The sequence below is a fragment of the Lampetra fluviatilis genome, chromosome 41 (assembly GCF_964198595.1).
Source record: "Lampetra fluviatilis chromosome 41, kcLamFluv1.1, whole genome shotgun sequence".
NCBI lineage: Eukaryota > Metazoa > Chordata > Hyperoartia > Petromyzontiformes > Petromyzontidae > Lampetra > Lampetra fluviatilis.
Window position 1 is genome coordinate 9,669,675 of NC_136315.1, and position 16,402 is coordinate 9,686,076.

At 48.2% G+C, this 16,402-nt stretch overlaps 1 protein-coding gene across 3 annotated transcripts in view; it reads right to left on the reverse strand.

Annotated features, from left to right (window-relative positions):
* The window catches only part of WDFY3 (WD repeat and FYVE domain containing 3), an 83,619-nt gene that overhangs the window by 54,190 nt on the left and 13,027 nt on the right, over positions 1–16,402 (reverse strand). For all 3 annotated transcript variants that reach the window (XM_078875507.1, XM_078875508.1, XM_078875506.1), the window contains 8 exons: positions 13,473–13,694; positions 12,821–12,944; positions 7,821–7,930; positions 7,200–7,457; positions 6,389–6,581; positions 4,001–4,187; positions 3,136–3,305; positions 669–1,274 (listed from right to left, as the gene is read on the reverse strand). In XM_078875507.1, coding sequence (XP_078731633.1) covers positions 669–1,274; positions 3,136–3,305; positions 4,001–4,187; positions 6,389–6,581; positions 7,200–7,457; positions 7,821–7,930; positions 12,821–12,944; positions 13,473–13,664 — 1,840 coding nt within the window. In that variant the 5' untranslated portion in view covers positions 13,665–13,694. The remainder of the gene's footprint in view (positions 1–668; positions 1,275–3,135; positions 3,306–4,000; positions 4,188–6,388; positions 6,582–7,199; positions 7,458–7,820; positions 7,931–12,820; positions 12,945–13,472; positions 13,695–16,402) is intronic.

Consider the following 16,402-nt stretch of genomic DNA (forward strand, 5'->3'; position numbering starts at 1 on the left):
CGGCCGCCCTTGCCTCCCAGTGCTGATGTTTACACGCCGCACCAGGCACTCAGTTTAAGGCTGTTGGCTGGGAGCAGGAATCGAAATAGGGTCACTGGTTTTGTAGCACAGTGCGCTTACCACTGCAAGACCGCTCTCCATAAACACTATTGGAAAAAAGATCCCCCGTATAGCCTTAACAAACTCTAGGGGCAAGTGCCGTTAGCGAGCACCTATAAAGGCCGGCACGGTACACGAGCGGGTGGATGGCCAACACCACGTCCGGCCGCTTTTGTCTCCAGGTACTCATTTGAGGCTGAGTCGACCTAGGAGAGGCCCAGGATCAGTTCAGATAATCATCACCGGTGTTGGCCGTGAGCGGGAATCGAACCCGGGTCGCCAGGTTCGTAGCGCAGAGCGCTAACCGCTACACTACCGCTCCCCACAAAAAACACGCACGTACACACACACACACACACGACGTTGTGTACATAGCGCATGCCGCTCAACTCACGTAACGGATCAGCAACACGTCACGCAAAATAAACACAAGCAACAAACATGAGCACGTAAACAATAAAAACATTCACATGAACAAGGTGATGCCAAGTACCCAGCACACTCTGCCAAGCTCACAGAACATGACAAGAACAACACTGGGCACCACCTTCCACAACCGCCACTATCACCTGCGTTGTTGTTGGAGTCATGCAGCAGTTCTGTCAGCGTGTCCATGACGAGCCACGCCAGCTCCCTTTGATCCTCCGAAGCGGCAGTGGCAGTACCAGCGGCTGTTCCATCATAACCACAACCACTACCGATGCCGCCGGGGGCTTGCTGCGAGGGATCCTTCAGCAGTGCGGCGTAGCGGTGCAGGCAGGTGACCAGCGCCTCCAGGATTCCGACATCGCGAAATACCTCGCGGAAAGTCTCGGGGTGTCGCGCCAGCAGCCGAGCCAGCGAGCGCACGGCCGCCACGCTGCAGCCCAGCGACTCGCCGGCCTTCAGCAGGATGCTGACGCCGATGAGCTCTTTGCAGGGCACGTAGTCCAAGGTGAAGACCACGGACTCGAGCAGCTGGAAGAAGCGCTCTTGTACGCGTGCCGGCTTCGCATGCAGCCGCTCCACGAACTGCGGCAGCGGCCGCTGGGACTCGAGGATGAAGAAGTTGGCCGGGTCGGAGGTGAAGAGGTTGGATGTCGCGTCTAGGATGGTGCCGCACAGGTGGGTCGTGTGGGCCTTGAGGAAGGCCGACTGCAGCACGCCGAACGCCTGTAGGTTTCGCACGCTCATGCCTGCCAGGGCGATGCCGGGTGGGACGGGGTGACAGTGTGCTTATTAAACGGGAACGTGGAGATTTGTGCCATTCTGAGTTATGGTTACGTGCTGTTGAAGAGTAGTGCCGGCGACTGAGAGAGGTATTAATTTGCAATAATGTGAAACTTCAGGGGAACAGGAGAACACGTTCAGGATGAAAATTAATAGAAAGGTCTGGATGAGTGGGAGAGTGGGCGAGTGATTGGGTTAGTGAGTGAGTGGGAGCGTGCATAGAAATAACAACACACAAAGGTGTGCTCCCAAACAGCAGCAAGCCACAACTCCCATAATGCCTTGCATGCATGTTATGTGATCACTGCATTATAAGTAGAAAGCTCTCAGCCTTATCCAGACCACCAATTCAGGTGATGGATGTGTGGCCGTATTTTCGTTAAGACAACTGGACTCAGCATTGGGATAAATGCCTGATTAATAACTAAAATTAAAATGTATAATGTGCATTCTATGCTCGGATCCCAATGCGCAATGTATGAACAGCAAGAAACTAAAATAAACCAGTGCAACTGACCAAACGAAAGAGGGAAGGCCAGTTTAGAGATGGGTTTTCAAAGGAGACTTAAATATATCTACAGACTCTGATTACCTGATTTCAAGTGGCAAGGCGTTCCATAGCTTGGGTGCCACGCTAAGAAAAGCCCGATCACCAAAAGATCGCAAACTAGACCTGGGAGTGCTGAGCAGTTGGAAATCAGAAGATCTTAAGAACCTTGATGGAAGATATAAATGTATTTTCTGCAAGTAACGTAAGGTGAGCCCTTTTAAAGCCGATAGATGAATAGCAGTATCTTAAAATCCACTCGGAATATGACTGGTTAGGCAATGAAGAGATAAGAGGACTGGTGTAATGTGCTCATGTAACGGTGTATGTACAAGTACTCTAGCAGCTGCATTCTGAACAGGCTAGAGTCTGCCTAGTACTTTTCTCAGAATCCCAACCGATAAGGTGTTGCAGTAGTCGAGTCGGGACAACACAAAAGCATGGAAGAGTTTCTCCAAGTCAGCAGGTGACAGGAAGCGATGCATTCTGGCAATATTTCTAAATTGGAAAAAGGAAATTTTAACCACCTAAGATATATGTGCCTCAAAGGAAAATAACCAGTCAGAACTGAACACCAAGGTTTCTGATCTCCCGTGTGGGACTGACATCGTGACCATCAATCAACAAACGAGGCAAACCAATTTTAGAAAGATGCGGAGGGGAGCCAATGAATATGGCTTCCGTCTTGTCGGCATTTAGTTGCAAAAAGTTTTGACGCAAATCATGAATTCACTCCTGTTAGTGATGCAGATAGCGCAGAAGATGCTGTTGCATCGTCTGGATTTAACCGGATATAATTTTTAGTATCATCTGCATAGCAATGGTAGGATAAGCCAAGATGTCGGAGCAGAATATCCAATGGTGCCATGTCGATGCTAAAATGTGATGGGCCAAGCACAGATCCCTGCGAAAGAAGAGAGAATCGGTCTAATTGGTGACTTGAAGCCATCCTTTGTGACAAAGTAATTGGCCATTAGGCAAACGCTTACGGGGGCCTCCATGGTGGAGAGGAAAGTGCTCTTCATGTGTGGCTTCCCAGAGCCATTGGGCAGCAATGAGCATTGAAGACCACCGTACTGACGGGTCCTGATGAGGACAAAGCCAGTCTAGAATTGTCTGATGGCAATTTTAACAGGATCAGAATCAGCAAAAACAATGGCGACACGGACGAGAGGCCAGAAGGAGGAGGAGGGTGGAGAGAGAAGGGAGGGGGGAGGTGGGGGATGGAGGGGGGAAGGAGGAGGGGAGAAGGGGGCAGGAGGAGGAAGAGGGAGGAGCACCTTTGCCGAGCGGTTGCGGCACGGTGAAGCCCGGCAGGAGGTAGGGCACGCCGCTCGTCAGGCTACTAGACGGACGCAGCTCGGCCGCTCCGCACGTGGACAGCGAGGCCACCAGCAGCACGAGGTTGCGCAGCCCGTCCCGCGCACCCTCCTCCTCCGCCTGCTCCAGCCTGCGCGGGCACCAGCCAAACCGCATCACACGACTCTAACGCCGTGGGCCACCGGGGTGGGGGTGTGGGCGGGTGATCGGTGGATGAGTAGGTGGGCGGGTGGATGGGAGAGTGGCTTTGGGTGGGTGGGTGATCAGGTGAGTGGGACAGCTACAAACCCAAAACATTTCGGTTGTGAGAAAATTGTGCTCCCACAGTAGAAAACCCGAAGGAGGGGGCACGCCAGCCGTGCCGAGTTGCCGTTACCTAACGCCGCCGGCACCGCCGCCGTGCTGCAAGCAGCCATATGACTCGACAGCAGCTGCGGTGGAAATGGAGGCGTGTTCCAGAAGCGACTCGTGGTTGTCCGTCGTGCTTTCCTTTGTTTTATAATCGTACATATATACTTTTAACACGGAATATAAATAACGTTACATTCTGGAAATAGAAATAACGGGGGCTTTGTTGAGAAAATTAAAAAAACGGAACACGCCACACGCCTGCTTTGGGCCCCAGTATTCAAAAACACCATGTACATTGATGGATATCTGGATAATAAAGTTAAGTATGAACAGGTGGCTGAACGAATGTATTAATGAATGCATGGACAGACATACAGATGAATAGGGTGGGCGAATTAATGCATGCATGGGTGAACGGGCGAGCGTGCACAGGTAGGGGGGACAGACGGACGACGGCGTGCATTGGCACCGTGCCTGAGCATGAAGTCGCAGAGGAACTGGTAGCCCTGGCAGCAGCGGAAGTCGTCGAGGAGGCTGTGCGACACCTCGCTCGAGTCCTTGAGGAAGCACAGGAGGCTCACAAGGATCTCGAGCAGCTCCGCCAGGCTCAGCTCGCTCGACTGACGCATCGTCTGCAGGCAGAGCCCCACGCACTCCTTGTCTGCACATGGAGAGGACGGGGAGAGGGGGGAGCAGAGCGTTTCACAAGCGCCTCATACCGAGGACAGAACACTCGCAAGGTTCTCACTCAACCAAAACACCCCCACGGTTATCACTCATCCAAAACACCCCCACGGTTATCACTCATCAGAAACACTCGCACGGTTATCACTCATCCAAAACACTCGCACGGTTCTGACTCATCCAAAACACCCCCACGGTTATCACTCATCAGAAACACTCGCACGGTTATCACTCATCCAAAACACTCGCACGGTTCTGACTCATCCAAAACACCCCCACGGTTATCACTCATCAGAAACACTCGCACGGTTATCACTCATCCAAAACACTCGCACGGTTCTGACTCATCCAAAACACCCCCACGGCTATCACTCATCAGAAACACTCGCACGGTTATCACTCATCCAAAACACTTGCACGGTTATCACTCAACCCAAACACCCCCACGGTTATCACTCATCAGAAACATTGACGTGCTTGTCACTCATTCTTTGCTCGTGCCCCAAACACCGGGGGGATCCCTTCCCTTCATAAACGTCCCTGCTTCCTTTCCCGGCTCAATCACAACCTGATGATGAGCTCTCGATTCTTTGCGATAACTTCCCTTGCAGATGCATTTGACATCATACACCCTTGTCTGGTTGCATACGAGTGCAATAATCACCCTACATTCGAGCCAATTTTTGTGCGTGGAAAATCATTGAATATTGATTATGTTTGTGCACTGTTTTCTATTTTTCCTGTCATGCAGTTGTTTTTGCCACAAATTCAATACCGTTGCATACTCTTTGGTTCTTTCGGTAAAGTCACGTAGGTGAAAATAAAAAGAATAAATAATAATAAAATAATACAAATACTATAAAATAAAAATAACTAAATTAAATCACAACGTTTCGGAAACAACACAAGCTTCTGTCATCAGGTAGGGCAGCCACAGCAAGAAATAATTTTTATTTAGTTATTTTCATTTTTATTTTAATGTAATTATTTTTTTCTTATTTTATTATTATTATTATTTTTTTTCACCTACATGACTTTACCAAAAGAACCAAAGAGTATGGATCCTTGCAGTCACGAAAACTTCAAATCTAGAATCAACACCGTTGCTTTTGTCATGATTAATATTTGCTCCATTGTTGTATTTTTACGTTATTTTTGCTTTCGTAATTTTAGTGACGCAGATCACATTTTCATATGAGACTCATCCTGGTCACTTGCGTTCTCGCCCGATCACACTAAATAAACTTGAACTTTGAACTGGAACACTCCTGTACACAGTTCACTCATGCCGTGGATAGATAAACATTGTTTGCACAAAAACATATTTTACTTGCGCACTGGTTTATGCGCTGCTTCTCACTCATCGAGGGTGAGTGACCCAGCGCCCACGTGACTGCAAATATGTCGGCAAGTCACCGGTTACTTCGAGAAGCGGCACAATAACAGACATAGCAGCATTCTCCATCTTCACCCCGATTCCACGTGGCTAAATACACACGAGTTTCGTGTCACCGTGTTAGTGTTTTAGCTCGTTCACCTCTCCCACCAGATTGTAAAGAGTTAACAGGTTAGTTGGGGAATCAAACCTATAGCCAGTAGAGTCATCAATAGAGTAATCGTTCACTTGGGTAATCAGAGCCCATAGATTTGTGTACGACCACTGTGTGGATTCGAACCGAAGTTCTTTGCGTTGCTGGCTCAGCGTCTCTTGGAAAGTCAAAGCCAGAGTGAGTCCCAGCTCACATGCACACAGAGGCATTTGTTCTCATCTCCTGTTGACAGTCTGGAACAAGTGGTGGAAATTCCCCATTCCTATCGTGGGGGTGTGAGTTCAGCCAAAGGACATTTACTGTTGACTTCCCCATGAAGTGGAACTCATTTTACTGACCGTAGAGAGATGATGGCCAAGTCAACGATGGCTTGCTCTCAGCCCAAGCCAGCTGGCCATTATGAGGCCTTGCAGACAGCGTTATAAATACCAGCCCTGTACTCAATACCCTGCACATCATCATTGTTCCACACGGGCTCACCGCTCCAGACCTGGCCATTATCAACTGGTCGGTGATGTAGAGATGAGAGCGCCGATCTGGCACCGATTACAATCGGTCAAGTAAGCGATTACTCAATAATGCTCGGATGACAGGCCAGCTGGGGGGAGCAGCGCTGGCGACCGCGCACCGTGCAGGTACTTGAGCACGTTGGCGCTGAGGCCGTGTCGCGCCAGCGTGAGCAGCGCCTCGGCGGCGCTCTGCCGCCACGCCAGGTTGTGTGCCGGGCACCACGACGTGAGCGCCGTGAACACCAGCTGCAGGTCGTCCTTCTGCGCCAACTCCTCGGCCGGGGACACGAAGCGACACAGCCGCACCAGGATCTGCGCAGCACAAACACAAACAAATTGCTGTTAAGTCTTAATAGTCTCTTGGGGCAAGCGCTGCTAGCAAGCGCCTATAAAGGCCAACACGACGCACGAGATGGTGTTGTGTTCATCACCACACCCAGCGGCCTTTGTCTCCGCAGTGCTGATGATTACATGCCGCAATAGGCACTCATTGAAGGCAGAATCCAACTAGGGGAGGCCCAGGACCGGTTCGGATATTCGTCACTGATGTTGGCTGTGCGCTAACAACTAAACTACCCTCTACTGACAACGTAGACCCACAGCAGCTGACACCACCTGTTTGTGCAAGGTGGTCACCCATCCAAGCACTGTCCAGGATCAACTCTGCTTCACTTCCGAGATCCAATGAAATCTAATGCATTCCGGGAAATGTTGTGCTCGGCATCTCAAAAGAGAGAGAGAGAACAATTTAGTAAACCATAGACGAGCAGGAAGCCATCCAGAACCGGCACCAACAATTGTCCAAAAACTGTGGCCCTCTAATGATTGAGACGATTGGCCAATTCCACTCCTGAGCTTTTACGAACAAAGTCATCCTTTGGTTACCACAAGCATGATAATCGCCCACTCCCCTCGTGTGGCACGTCTCACCTGCCCGAACACCTTCTGCAGCGCCGCGCGGCGCTCGAAGCACGACACGTCAGTCTGGTTCGCCAAGCCCGGCGCCAGCACCGGCGCCCCTGCCCCCGCCGGAGTGGCGGCGGCGGTGGCGGCAGCGGGGGGTGCGGCCGTGCCCCCCCCCGCTGTGGCCCGGCTGGGCCCCCCAGGGGGGGGCAGGTCAAAGAAGAGGTAGAGGCACTTGACAAGCGTGGACGGCAGCGACATGGTGGTCATGCAGTCGACGGTTTTCTGCGAGGAGAGGCGGAGGCGCGGCCCGTCAGGCTGTTACCACTGAGACCGTGGTATCTGTATACGATCATCGTTGTCGACATCATTGTCAGCCATGGTCATTCCACTGCTGGATGGACTCCCCAAGCCACTGGCACCACCTCTCACTATCCACCTCATCTCCACCTCAACAATTATCATCACCCTCACCACCACCAAAATCATCATCACCACGATCATCACGATCACCGCCACCATCATCATGATAATTGCCACCATCATCACCACTACAACAATCACTATCACACTCACCATCATCATCATCACAACCATCACGATAATCACCACTGCCACCACCCTCACCGCCACCCTCACGGCCGTCACCTGTCCCGAGGCTGCGAGCAGCTTGAGGGTCTTGAGCAGCATCCACCCGCGGCTGCTCTCCTCGCTCTGGTGAATCTCCAGAAACTGGGCGATGGCGCAGCTCGCCGCCTCTGTGAGACCCACAGGGTGCCACGTGTCACTCTCGCGCTCTCAACCACAGCCGCTTCCCTTCCTTCCCCCCCCCCCCCCGGGTGAACAATTGTTGTGAGAGTGATTTGTTTTGATAATGCGCTCTGTGCGCCGGGTTATCAGAGCGCTTTATAGTATGTATGTTGAAACTCCTTTCGCACCGTACGTAGCCAAGTGTGATAATCGGAGATGTGGGGGAAGGACCACAAACTAAACACATAAAGCAGTTCTAAAGAAATAAGTTTTCAATGTAGCTTTAAAAGTGCATAGCTCTAGTGGTTTCCTACAGAAGAGCATTCTAGACGGTGGCAGATGTGCATCTAAAAGCGCGTGATGCAGCGACCATCTTTGTTCGATGGCCAGCCAAATTCCCGCTGCGAGGATGACCGGAGTTTGTGTGAAGGTTTATGCTCCTTGACGAGATCAGCGAGGAATTGTGGTTCATTTGTGGCGAGCACTTTGTGTGTAATGATAAGTGACTTACATCGCATCTCATCTCAACACATTCCAAAGGGCACCCCCCGCCCCGCCCCCCCGGCACAAGAATACTCAGCGCCTGGCAAGCGGACATCAATCTGCAGGTAGTGGGCGATGGTGCTGTGTTTCCCAATTGAAAAATTTGTAGGTAAATTTACGAATTTGATCAATTTTAACCATGACGTCAGCGCAAAATGGCCTACTCTTGGAATTGACATCAAGGGATCCTTAACGTCAATCGTGAAGCATAAGGTGGGTATTGTTATCGTTAAAACCGCAGTAAAAATCAGTTTGGGCTGTCGGAATCGAACCACAAACCTCTGCAATAAGCGGTGAATGGACTACTACTGGGCCATGCCACAGCCCAGCTACCCGAGTTTGATTCCCGATGGCGACTAACATCGTTGGCGAAAGATATCTCATCCGGCCCAAGGCTGCTCGCTCTCAACATCCCACAATGGCCAGCGTGGTGAACTATGGCCAAAGAATCCCCATGACACACACGGTATGGGGAGGCCTTCACCCAGCCGTGGATTGAGAAAGGGCTGTAAACATTGGCACCTGCGCTACTGTTGGAGGGTGCTAGGCCCTCCCCGGACGGGTAGAGCAAGTGGATTGGACGACCGCAACGGAACGGAGCATCAAAGAAAGCGTCGTGTACATAATCAGGAAGAGGAGATGTGACGGTGGAACAGGTGTGCAGGATGCAGTAGGAAGTTCACAATGGAGCATGGAAACAAAGTGGTGTAGGTGTCACGTCACTCCGCAGTCCATCGCCCACCACGCCGGCATCTCAAAAGCAGAGACCAGCGACACAAGCGTGCGACACGGCACCTGTAATTAAGCCTCTAATCTATTTGCAACGGAGGCAATACAGCTCGTGCGCGAGATGAGCAGCAACCCGGCAGAATTACAGCGCAGGCAACCCCTCATTACAGCAGCCACTGCCATTAGCAGCACGATCACCACTACCATTACTGTGCCGTCTACACACAAACAGAGGCAGAGGCAACACATCATTAAGGCACGCAGTCCGCTTCACTTACTATTCCATAAATATCCATCCAAGCTTCCTTGTACTTCAACAAACGAACAAGGTTTATCCTTAAAATAACATTAGAATGCAATTATAAAGGTTAATACCTAGAAAATATGACTTTTTTGTTCCTGTGATGTCATGCCATTTGTGCGCATGTATGTTGAACTTCATCCAACCGTGCTAATTGGAGGCGTGGGGTAAGGACAACAAACTAAACAAAAAAAGCAGTTCAGGTGACAATTATTCCTGGTTCCTGGATCTTGTCCTGAAGATGCTAGGCCTAGTTTCAAGAGAAACGCCGCAATTTAATTGCTGCTAATTTGGTCATGAGAATTGTTCTTCAACTCACGAGCGTGAGCGGAAACAATAACACTGTGTAACTATTTTGTTTTTGTTCCTGGGTAGTAAGTGTTATTTCCTAATTGCTTATGCCTCAAAGGTACAGAAAATGGCTATTATTCCCCACAAACTTTGCTTTGTGACCAGGACAGTGATATTTTGAAATGTACCTATTTTTCAGAACATTCCAGATAGATTCAGGGCCGTGTATAAATACACGGGTCTTAAGCCCACCAGTTCAGTTTAGTTCCAGCTGCCTAAGTGGATACATATCTGATTTTTCTGAGATGGCATCAAGAGGCTGTAAGCATCCGGAAGACGCATTTTGCCATGTCTGTGGCCAATTTATCAAAACAAGAGCGAAAAAGTACTCTGTGGAAGCATCTGCTAAGATGTGTGAGGCCTACAAGGCATATTTCGACATGCCTGTCACATATCAAGACAAATCCTGGGCACCTCATTTCACCTGCGAGCAACGCAAAAAACCTCTGCAAGGAAAAATTGTTGCTCGGAATTTGTTTAAAGAAATTAATTGTCAAAATTTCAATTTTAAAATGTTATTGAAAAAATATATCACATATGAAAAATCTTGCGAGAATATCTTACACATTACTATTCATGGGTGATATTAATGTATTTTTGAAGGATGGTACAGAGGGGAAAAGACAGCCATGAAGTTCGCTATTCAAAGAATATTGCGAGAACCCACTGACCACTAAAGCAACTGCTACTTCTGCATGGTGGACCCTTCTAAACATCGGACTCGCACGAATGCACCTGCTATCACGTATCCGGACCTTCCTACAGCCATCACCCCTGTGCCACACTGCCATGAGCTCCCCGTGCCCACTCCTCTGGAGAGAGAGCAGACGTCTTTAGAAGAGAGCAGCAAGTCAGAGAGCGAGGAAGACGTTGTAGATCCCGATGACAATTTCAGAGGTGGAGCTGAGGAGAGAAACCCATACTAGCCCAACCAAAAAGACATCAAGGACTTGATCAGAGATCTTGGTCTCACCAAGTTCAATGCCGAGAATTTGACATCTAGGCTCAAGCCGTGGAACTAGTTGGATGAAAGTGTGCAAGTCACAAATCAGAGGAAGCGTCACCAACCTTTTTGCAGCTTCTTCACCCGTCAAGATGGGCTCTACTTCTGCCACAATGTGACCAGTCTGTTCGAGGCAATCGGATTCGCCTGTAACCAGAATGAGTGGCACCTCTTCATTGACAGCTCATCCAGGAGCCTCAAAGCCGTGCTGCTCCATAATGGTAACAAGTACCCGTCTCTTCCCCTGCCTCACTCGGTGCACCTCAAAGAGGATTACAACAGCATCAAAACCTTGCTGGACGCCTTGAAGTATGATGAGTACGGCTGGGAGGTCATCGGAGACTTCAAAATAGTGGTTTGGGATAGCCGGATCACCAAGGCGCACTACCACAGACGGGACTGGCCGCAGCGGACCGAGTTCTCTGTGGGGAGGAACAACGTCAAGTGGGAGCCACTGGTGGACCGGACATCAAATTGGGGTTTATGAAACAATTTGTCAGAGCTGCAGATAAGGATTTGGCAGCCTTCAAGTACCTTCAATACTTATTCCCTAAGCTGTCTGAGGCACAGGTCAAGGCCGGTGTCTTCGTCGGACCACAGATAAAGAAGATCCTGGAGTGCATTGAATTCCCCAAGAAGCTCACTAGTAAGGAGAAAGTGGCTTGGAACAGCTTTGTCGCAGTGGTTCGTGGCTTCCTGGGCAATCACAAGGTCGAAAACTATGTGGAGCTGGTTGAGACTCTGGTGAAGAACTACGGCACATTGGGCTGTAGGATGTCCCTCAAAGTCCATATCCTTGATGCTCATCTTGATCAATTCAAGGAGAACTTGGGAGCGTACTCAGAGGAGCAAGGCGAGCGCTTCCGCCAGGATATACTGGACTTTGAACGCCGCTACCAAGGACAGTATAACGAGAACATGATGGGAGACTACATTTGGGGCTGATTCGTAAAAGTGATTTACAGTATCATCGTAAATCTCGAAAAACTACTTACTTCGAAATCTTTTGTAGTAATTTCTGTATTACTTTAGTATAAATACATGTTAATTTTGATTCATGTAGTTTTTTTCTGACTTTATGTGAACGAAAAGACACAAATTCGCCTGTTTTCTCATTGAAAATAGGTAAATTTCAAAATATCACTGTCCTGGTCACAGAAGCAAAGTTTGTGGGGAATAATAGCCATTTTCTATAGTTTTTAGGCATAAGCAATTAAGAAATAACACTACCCAGGAACAAAAAATATCTTATAAGCATTGGCACTTCATTAAACGCTGGCACCACCACCTGCCTAATTGATTTGTTAGGCAGTGTCAAGCGTTGTTTAATCGTTAGACCTATGAACACGTTTGCCTATTCAGCAATCAGATACAACTTTTGCGTGTATGCACGCGTGCAGCCCTTTCATCAATCCTCTGCTGGGTGAGGACCTTCCCAAGTCGTGCGTGGGATTGTGGGGGCTATTTGAACAAATTTCACCACGCTGGCCAGTGCCAGTTGTTGAAGGAAAGAATCATGGATAGACTGGTCCCTGCCATGGGAATGTGGAATTCCCACTGTAGACACAGAAGCGCAACCTTAATCAAGCGCCACCTTTGTTTGCTCATATGTGGACGTAGTGCAGTGGTAACCACTCATGTCTCACAGCAACAAGGACCGGGGTTCGAATTCCCGACTCGGGCACCTTTCCGTGTGGAAAGTTACGCTCTCCCCCCAATCTGCATGGGTTTCCTCTGGGTTCTCTGGTTTCCTCCCACAGCTAAAAACACGCACACATACGCATCGCAACCCCCCTGCCCGACTGCAAAATCGTAGGACCATCCTGAAAAAGGGTCATGAGACTGGAAGAGACTTTCCTATGTAAACAAGCGTAGTAGGAGCAATAATAATGGTGGAGCAAAGAGAGAGAGAGAGAGATCAGAATCAGAATTTTATTTTTTCCCGTCGAAATCCGGCGGCACGGGCCTCACCGGTGGACTTGTTGGAGGCTCGCCTGCGGATCTCGGTCACCATGAGCCGAGACACCTGCGTGGCGAACTGGAGCAGGTCGGAGAAGCGCTCGGCCATCGAGGTGGGAGGAGCCTCGCCAAACACCTGCTCTCGCCGAGGAGACGCGTCCCGCCACAGCTCACCCCGTGCGCCCTCGAGCCGCTATGTCTATTGAATTCTGTGCACGTTGCAAATTCTACGGCGAGTTTGGGACGCAATTTTTTGCAAGAATGATGCTGAATACAAATAAGACGCTGTGATAATAATTATGATTATCAGGGACAGCCAAGGAATATGACATTACAAAAGCAATTCTGGAGTCACACTTAAATGCCCTGTCAAGAGTGTTCTTCACATGAGAATAAAAATGAAACGTATAGCCACTCAGAGCTAGAAGAATATAAATTAGATGCAAATCTAACATTTAATGTGATGCGATATTGTGCACCCCTCATACAGATAGCAACCCAAGTTCTATCCAATGCCGGCTCAAATGTCCCTAACATGGCCATTATAAATCCAGTGGAACAGACACGGACACTCAGCCCCATTGTCCATAATCTCGCATCTCAGCGGTGCAGACCCAACATTTCAGACCCGGCTATTATGAACCTTCTGTCCGGCCCAGCCCACCTTGTTGAAGAGCGGCAGCATCATGTAGAGCTTTTCCTCCTGCTCCTTCTGAGTGACGGGCCGGGAGGTTGTAGTCATCTCGAGGAAGAGGCGGCGCAGGTGCATGAGGCCCAGCGCATTGTCCTGCGACGACGCCGATGGCGGATGCTCCTCCGGCCTCTGCCGCGTCATCATCCTCTTCACCACGTTCATGGTGAGGGTAGCGAGGCCGGTGGCCAGCCACTGGGCGACACGCATGCACACACACGGGAGTGAGCATCTGACAGACTTAGGCACTGCTTTTTGTGTTTCTATCATGGTACCTCCTTTGCCAGTACCAAAATATGAGAATAGGTTTCCCCCTTTTTTTCTGGCAACAAAACCGGTGTTAAGATGTTAAAACACCAAACTGAAACCTTTTACAAAGAATCATGTCTGCATTAACCACAATACTTGTGGTCAGAATGCACACAAAAAACATACTCTTTGAAGCTGATTGGTCCACACCAGAGACAGCTTTCTTGCGAGCCTAGTCTGAGGCTCAACACCGTTTGAGACGAGGCTCGAAAGAAATCTGTCTCTGGTGTGGACCAATCAGCTTCACAGACAATGCATATATTATCAGAGTATGTTTTTTGTGTGCATTCTGATCACAATTATTGTGGTTAATGCAGACATGATTCCTTGTAAAAGGTTTCAGTTTGGTGTTTTAACATCTTAACACCTGTTTTGTTGCCAGAAAAAAGGGGAAAACCTATTCTCATTTTTTGTGTTTAGTTTGTTGTCCTTCCCCGCACCACCTATTAGCATGGTTGGCTATATACGATGCAAAAGATGGTCAACATACAGGACATAAATAATAATAATAATGATAACACTTATCCCTTTGTCAATCCCAGACAGACAGGTGGCATAACGGTAGAGCAAACGCCTCACAGACTCAACCCATCATCTCTCCAGGGTTCATAAAGTGGATACCACATTTTGGGGAAGATCAACAGTGGTTGTCCTATGGATCCACTTTCACCTGCCATGGGAATGTGGAATTTACACCACTGGCTCAGGAATGTAAACGGGAGATGAGCACCACCTCAATCTCATTTGCACTTTGAAACTCACTTTCTGTCAATTAACTGCTGGATAAAGTCCTCCCATGCTGTATCAATCATGGGGGTTGTTTGACCATACTTCACCACGCTGGTCAATGCAGGTTGGTGGTGAAGATCAGTTAAGATATCACCAACCACTGACAGTAGCTATGGCAAGGAATCGACGGTGTCTTGTTCATAAAACGTGGCGCTAACCACTGCGCCACCGTGCCACCGCATTACCATTTGTTGAGTTATTTATTTCGTAAACATATGGATGATTATAGATTTGCCACACACATCAAAATGTCTAATAAAATACATGAAAGGCCAGTCCTGCGTATGTATGTTTTTGTTTGGGACGTACCACACAGTGACTTATCTATTCCCTGACTTTTTGGAATCCATTCCGAAAACGATTGTTCAAAATCCAGTGCTATATTAACAACCTTCATTACAACTGTGATTGTGTAATTCATTATTATAATTGAAAAGTAATGGGAATTCAGCGATAGATTCTGCTGTAATATGTTATGACTGACACCAGGTCTGTAGTCAAATACTTGACTCACAAACTATTGCAGCAATGACATCATGATCCAAATGATCACGATTATCATCCAATCCTTATCGAGCAATCATCATCAAGAGTACATGCACAAATAATCATAAAATCATCCCTACCATGCAAACATCAATTACCATCTACACTACTATCATAAAATCACCAACAAATGTGTATCTAATCATCATTCATTGAATGAGATCATAATCATCATCTACAAGCATAGGTTTTACCCTTTTTGGCAATAAAGCAGGTGTTAAGATCTTAAAACACCAAACTGAAACCTTTTTCAAGGAATCGTGTATGCATTAACCACATATACTTGTGGTGAATCATGCAAACAAACAAAAAACATGATCTGATAATAAATGCATTTTCTTTGAAACTGATTGTACCACACCAGACAGCTTTCTTTTGAGCCTAGTCTCAAACAGTGTTAGACCAGAGGATGCCAAACGGCGAACAGCACAAAGACAATGCACATGATGTAGCTGCTCACACAGAGCTCTCAATAAAATAATCAATCAATTATTAATTCAATACCACGTTCATGTAAGAGGGAAGCATTTTATCTTAAAACATGGGTATATGCTGCAAACTAAAGGTATAATATTTAAGGGGGCAACTAGGCTTGTTTTTATCAAACAAGAGATGGAGATTCGGTTCACCGAGTTTGTTTTGATAAAACCACTCAAGTGAAATGAGACAAAATAATAAACCCCGCATCTGCCAAAGCACTGCAAGAAATAGCACATCTCAAAGGAGGCGCCTTTTCCCTTTCCAGGACACACGCACCGAGTCGGAGGATTTCATGAACCTGGGAGGGGTTGCGACATACGCAGGGTCTGACACAACCGATTGATGCGCGGCCGATCACAGATACGCGCTAACAAGCCGTCACACCTCTCGCGTATCGATTCTCAATTCCTCTTCTGTTTTGAGCCGTTAACAATTTGTCGAAGATCCAGGCCAAGGGTCATCATGGCCAACGCCATGAATGCCCCCACACCTCGCCTTCACTTCCTTCTGCTCGATCCCGTAATTGTTCTACTCTCAATATCTTACCCTGAAGGACTTCTTTCTCATTTACGTGACCCGAATCACTCTTGAAAATGAGCCTCTATTCTGGTCTCTTGAGTTCTCACATGGTTAAACAAAATACATTTGAATTGACATACGTGCTACTCACCGAAACCTCCTTTTCTAATTACATGGACAGATATATTCCTTTATTTTATAACTCCCCACCCCCCACCCCACCTCAATTTTATCCCAAAATGGCCCATTGATGCCACCCA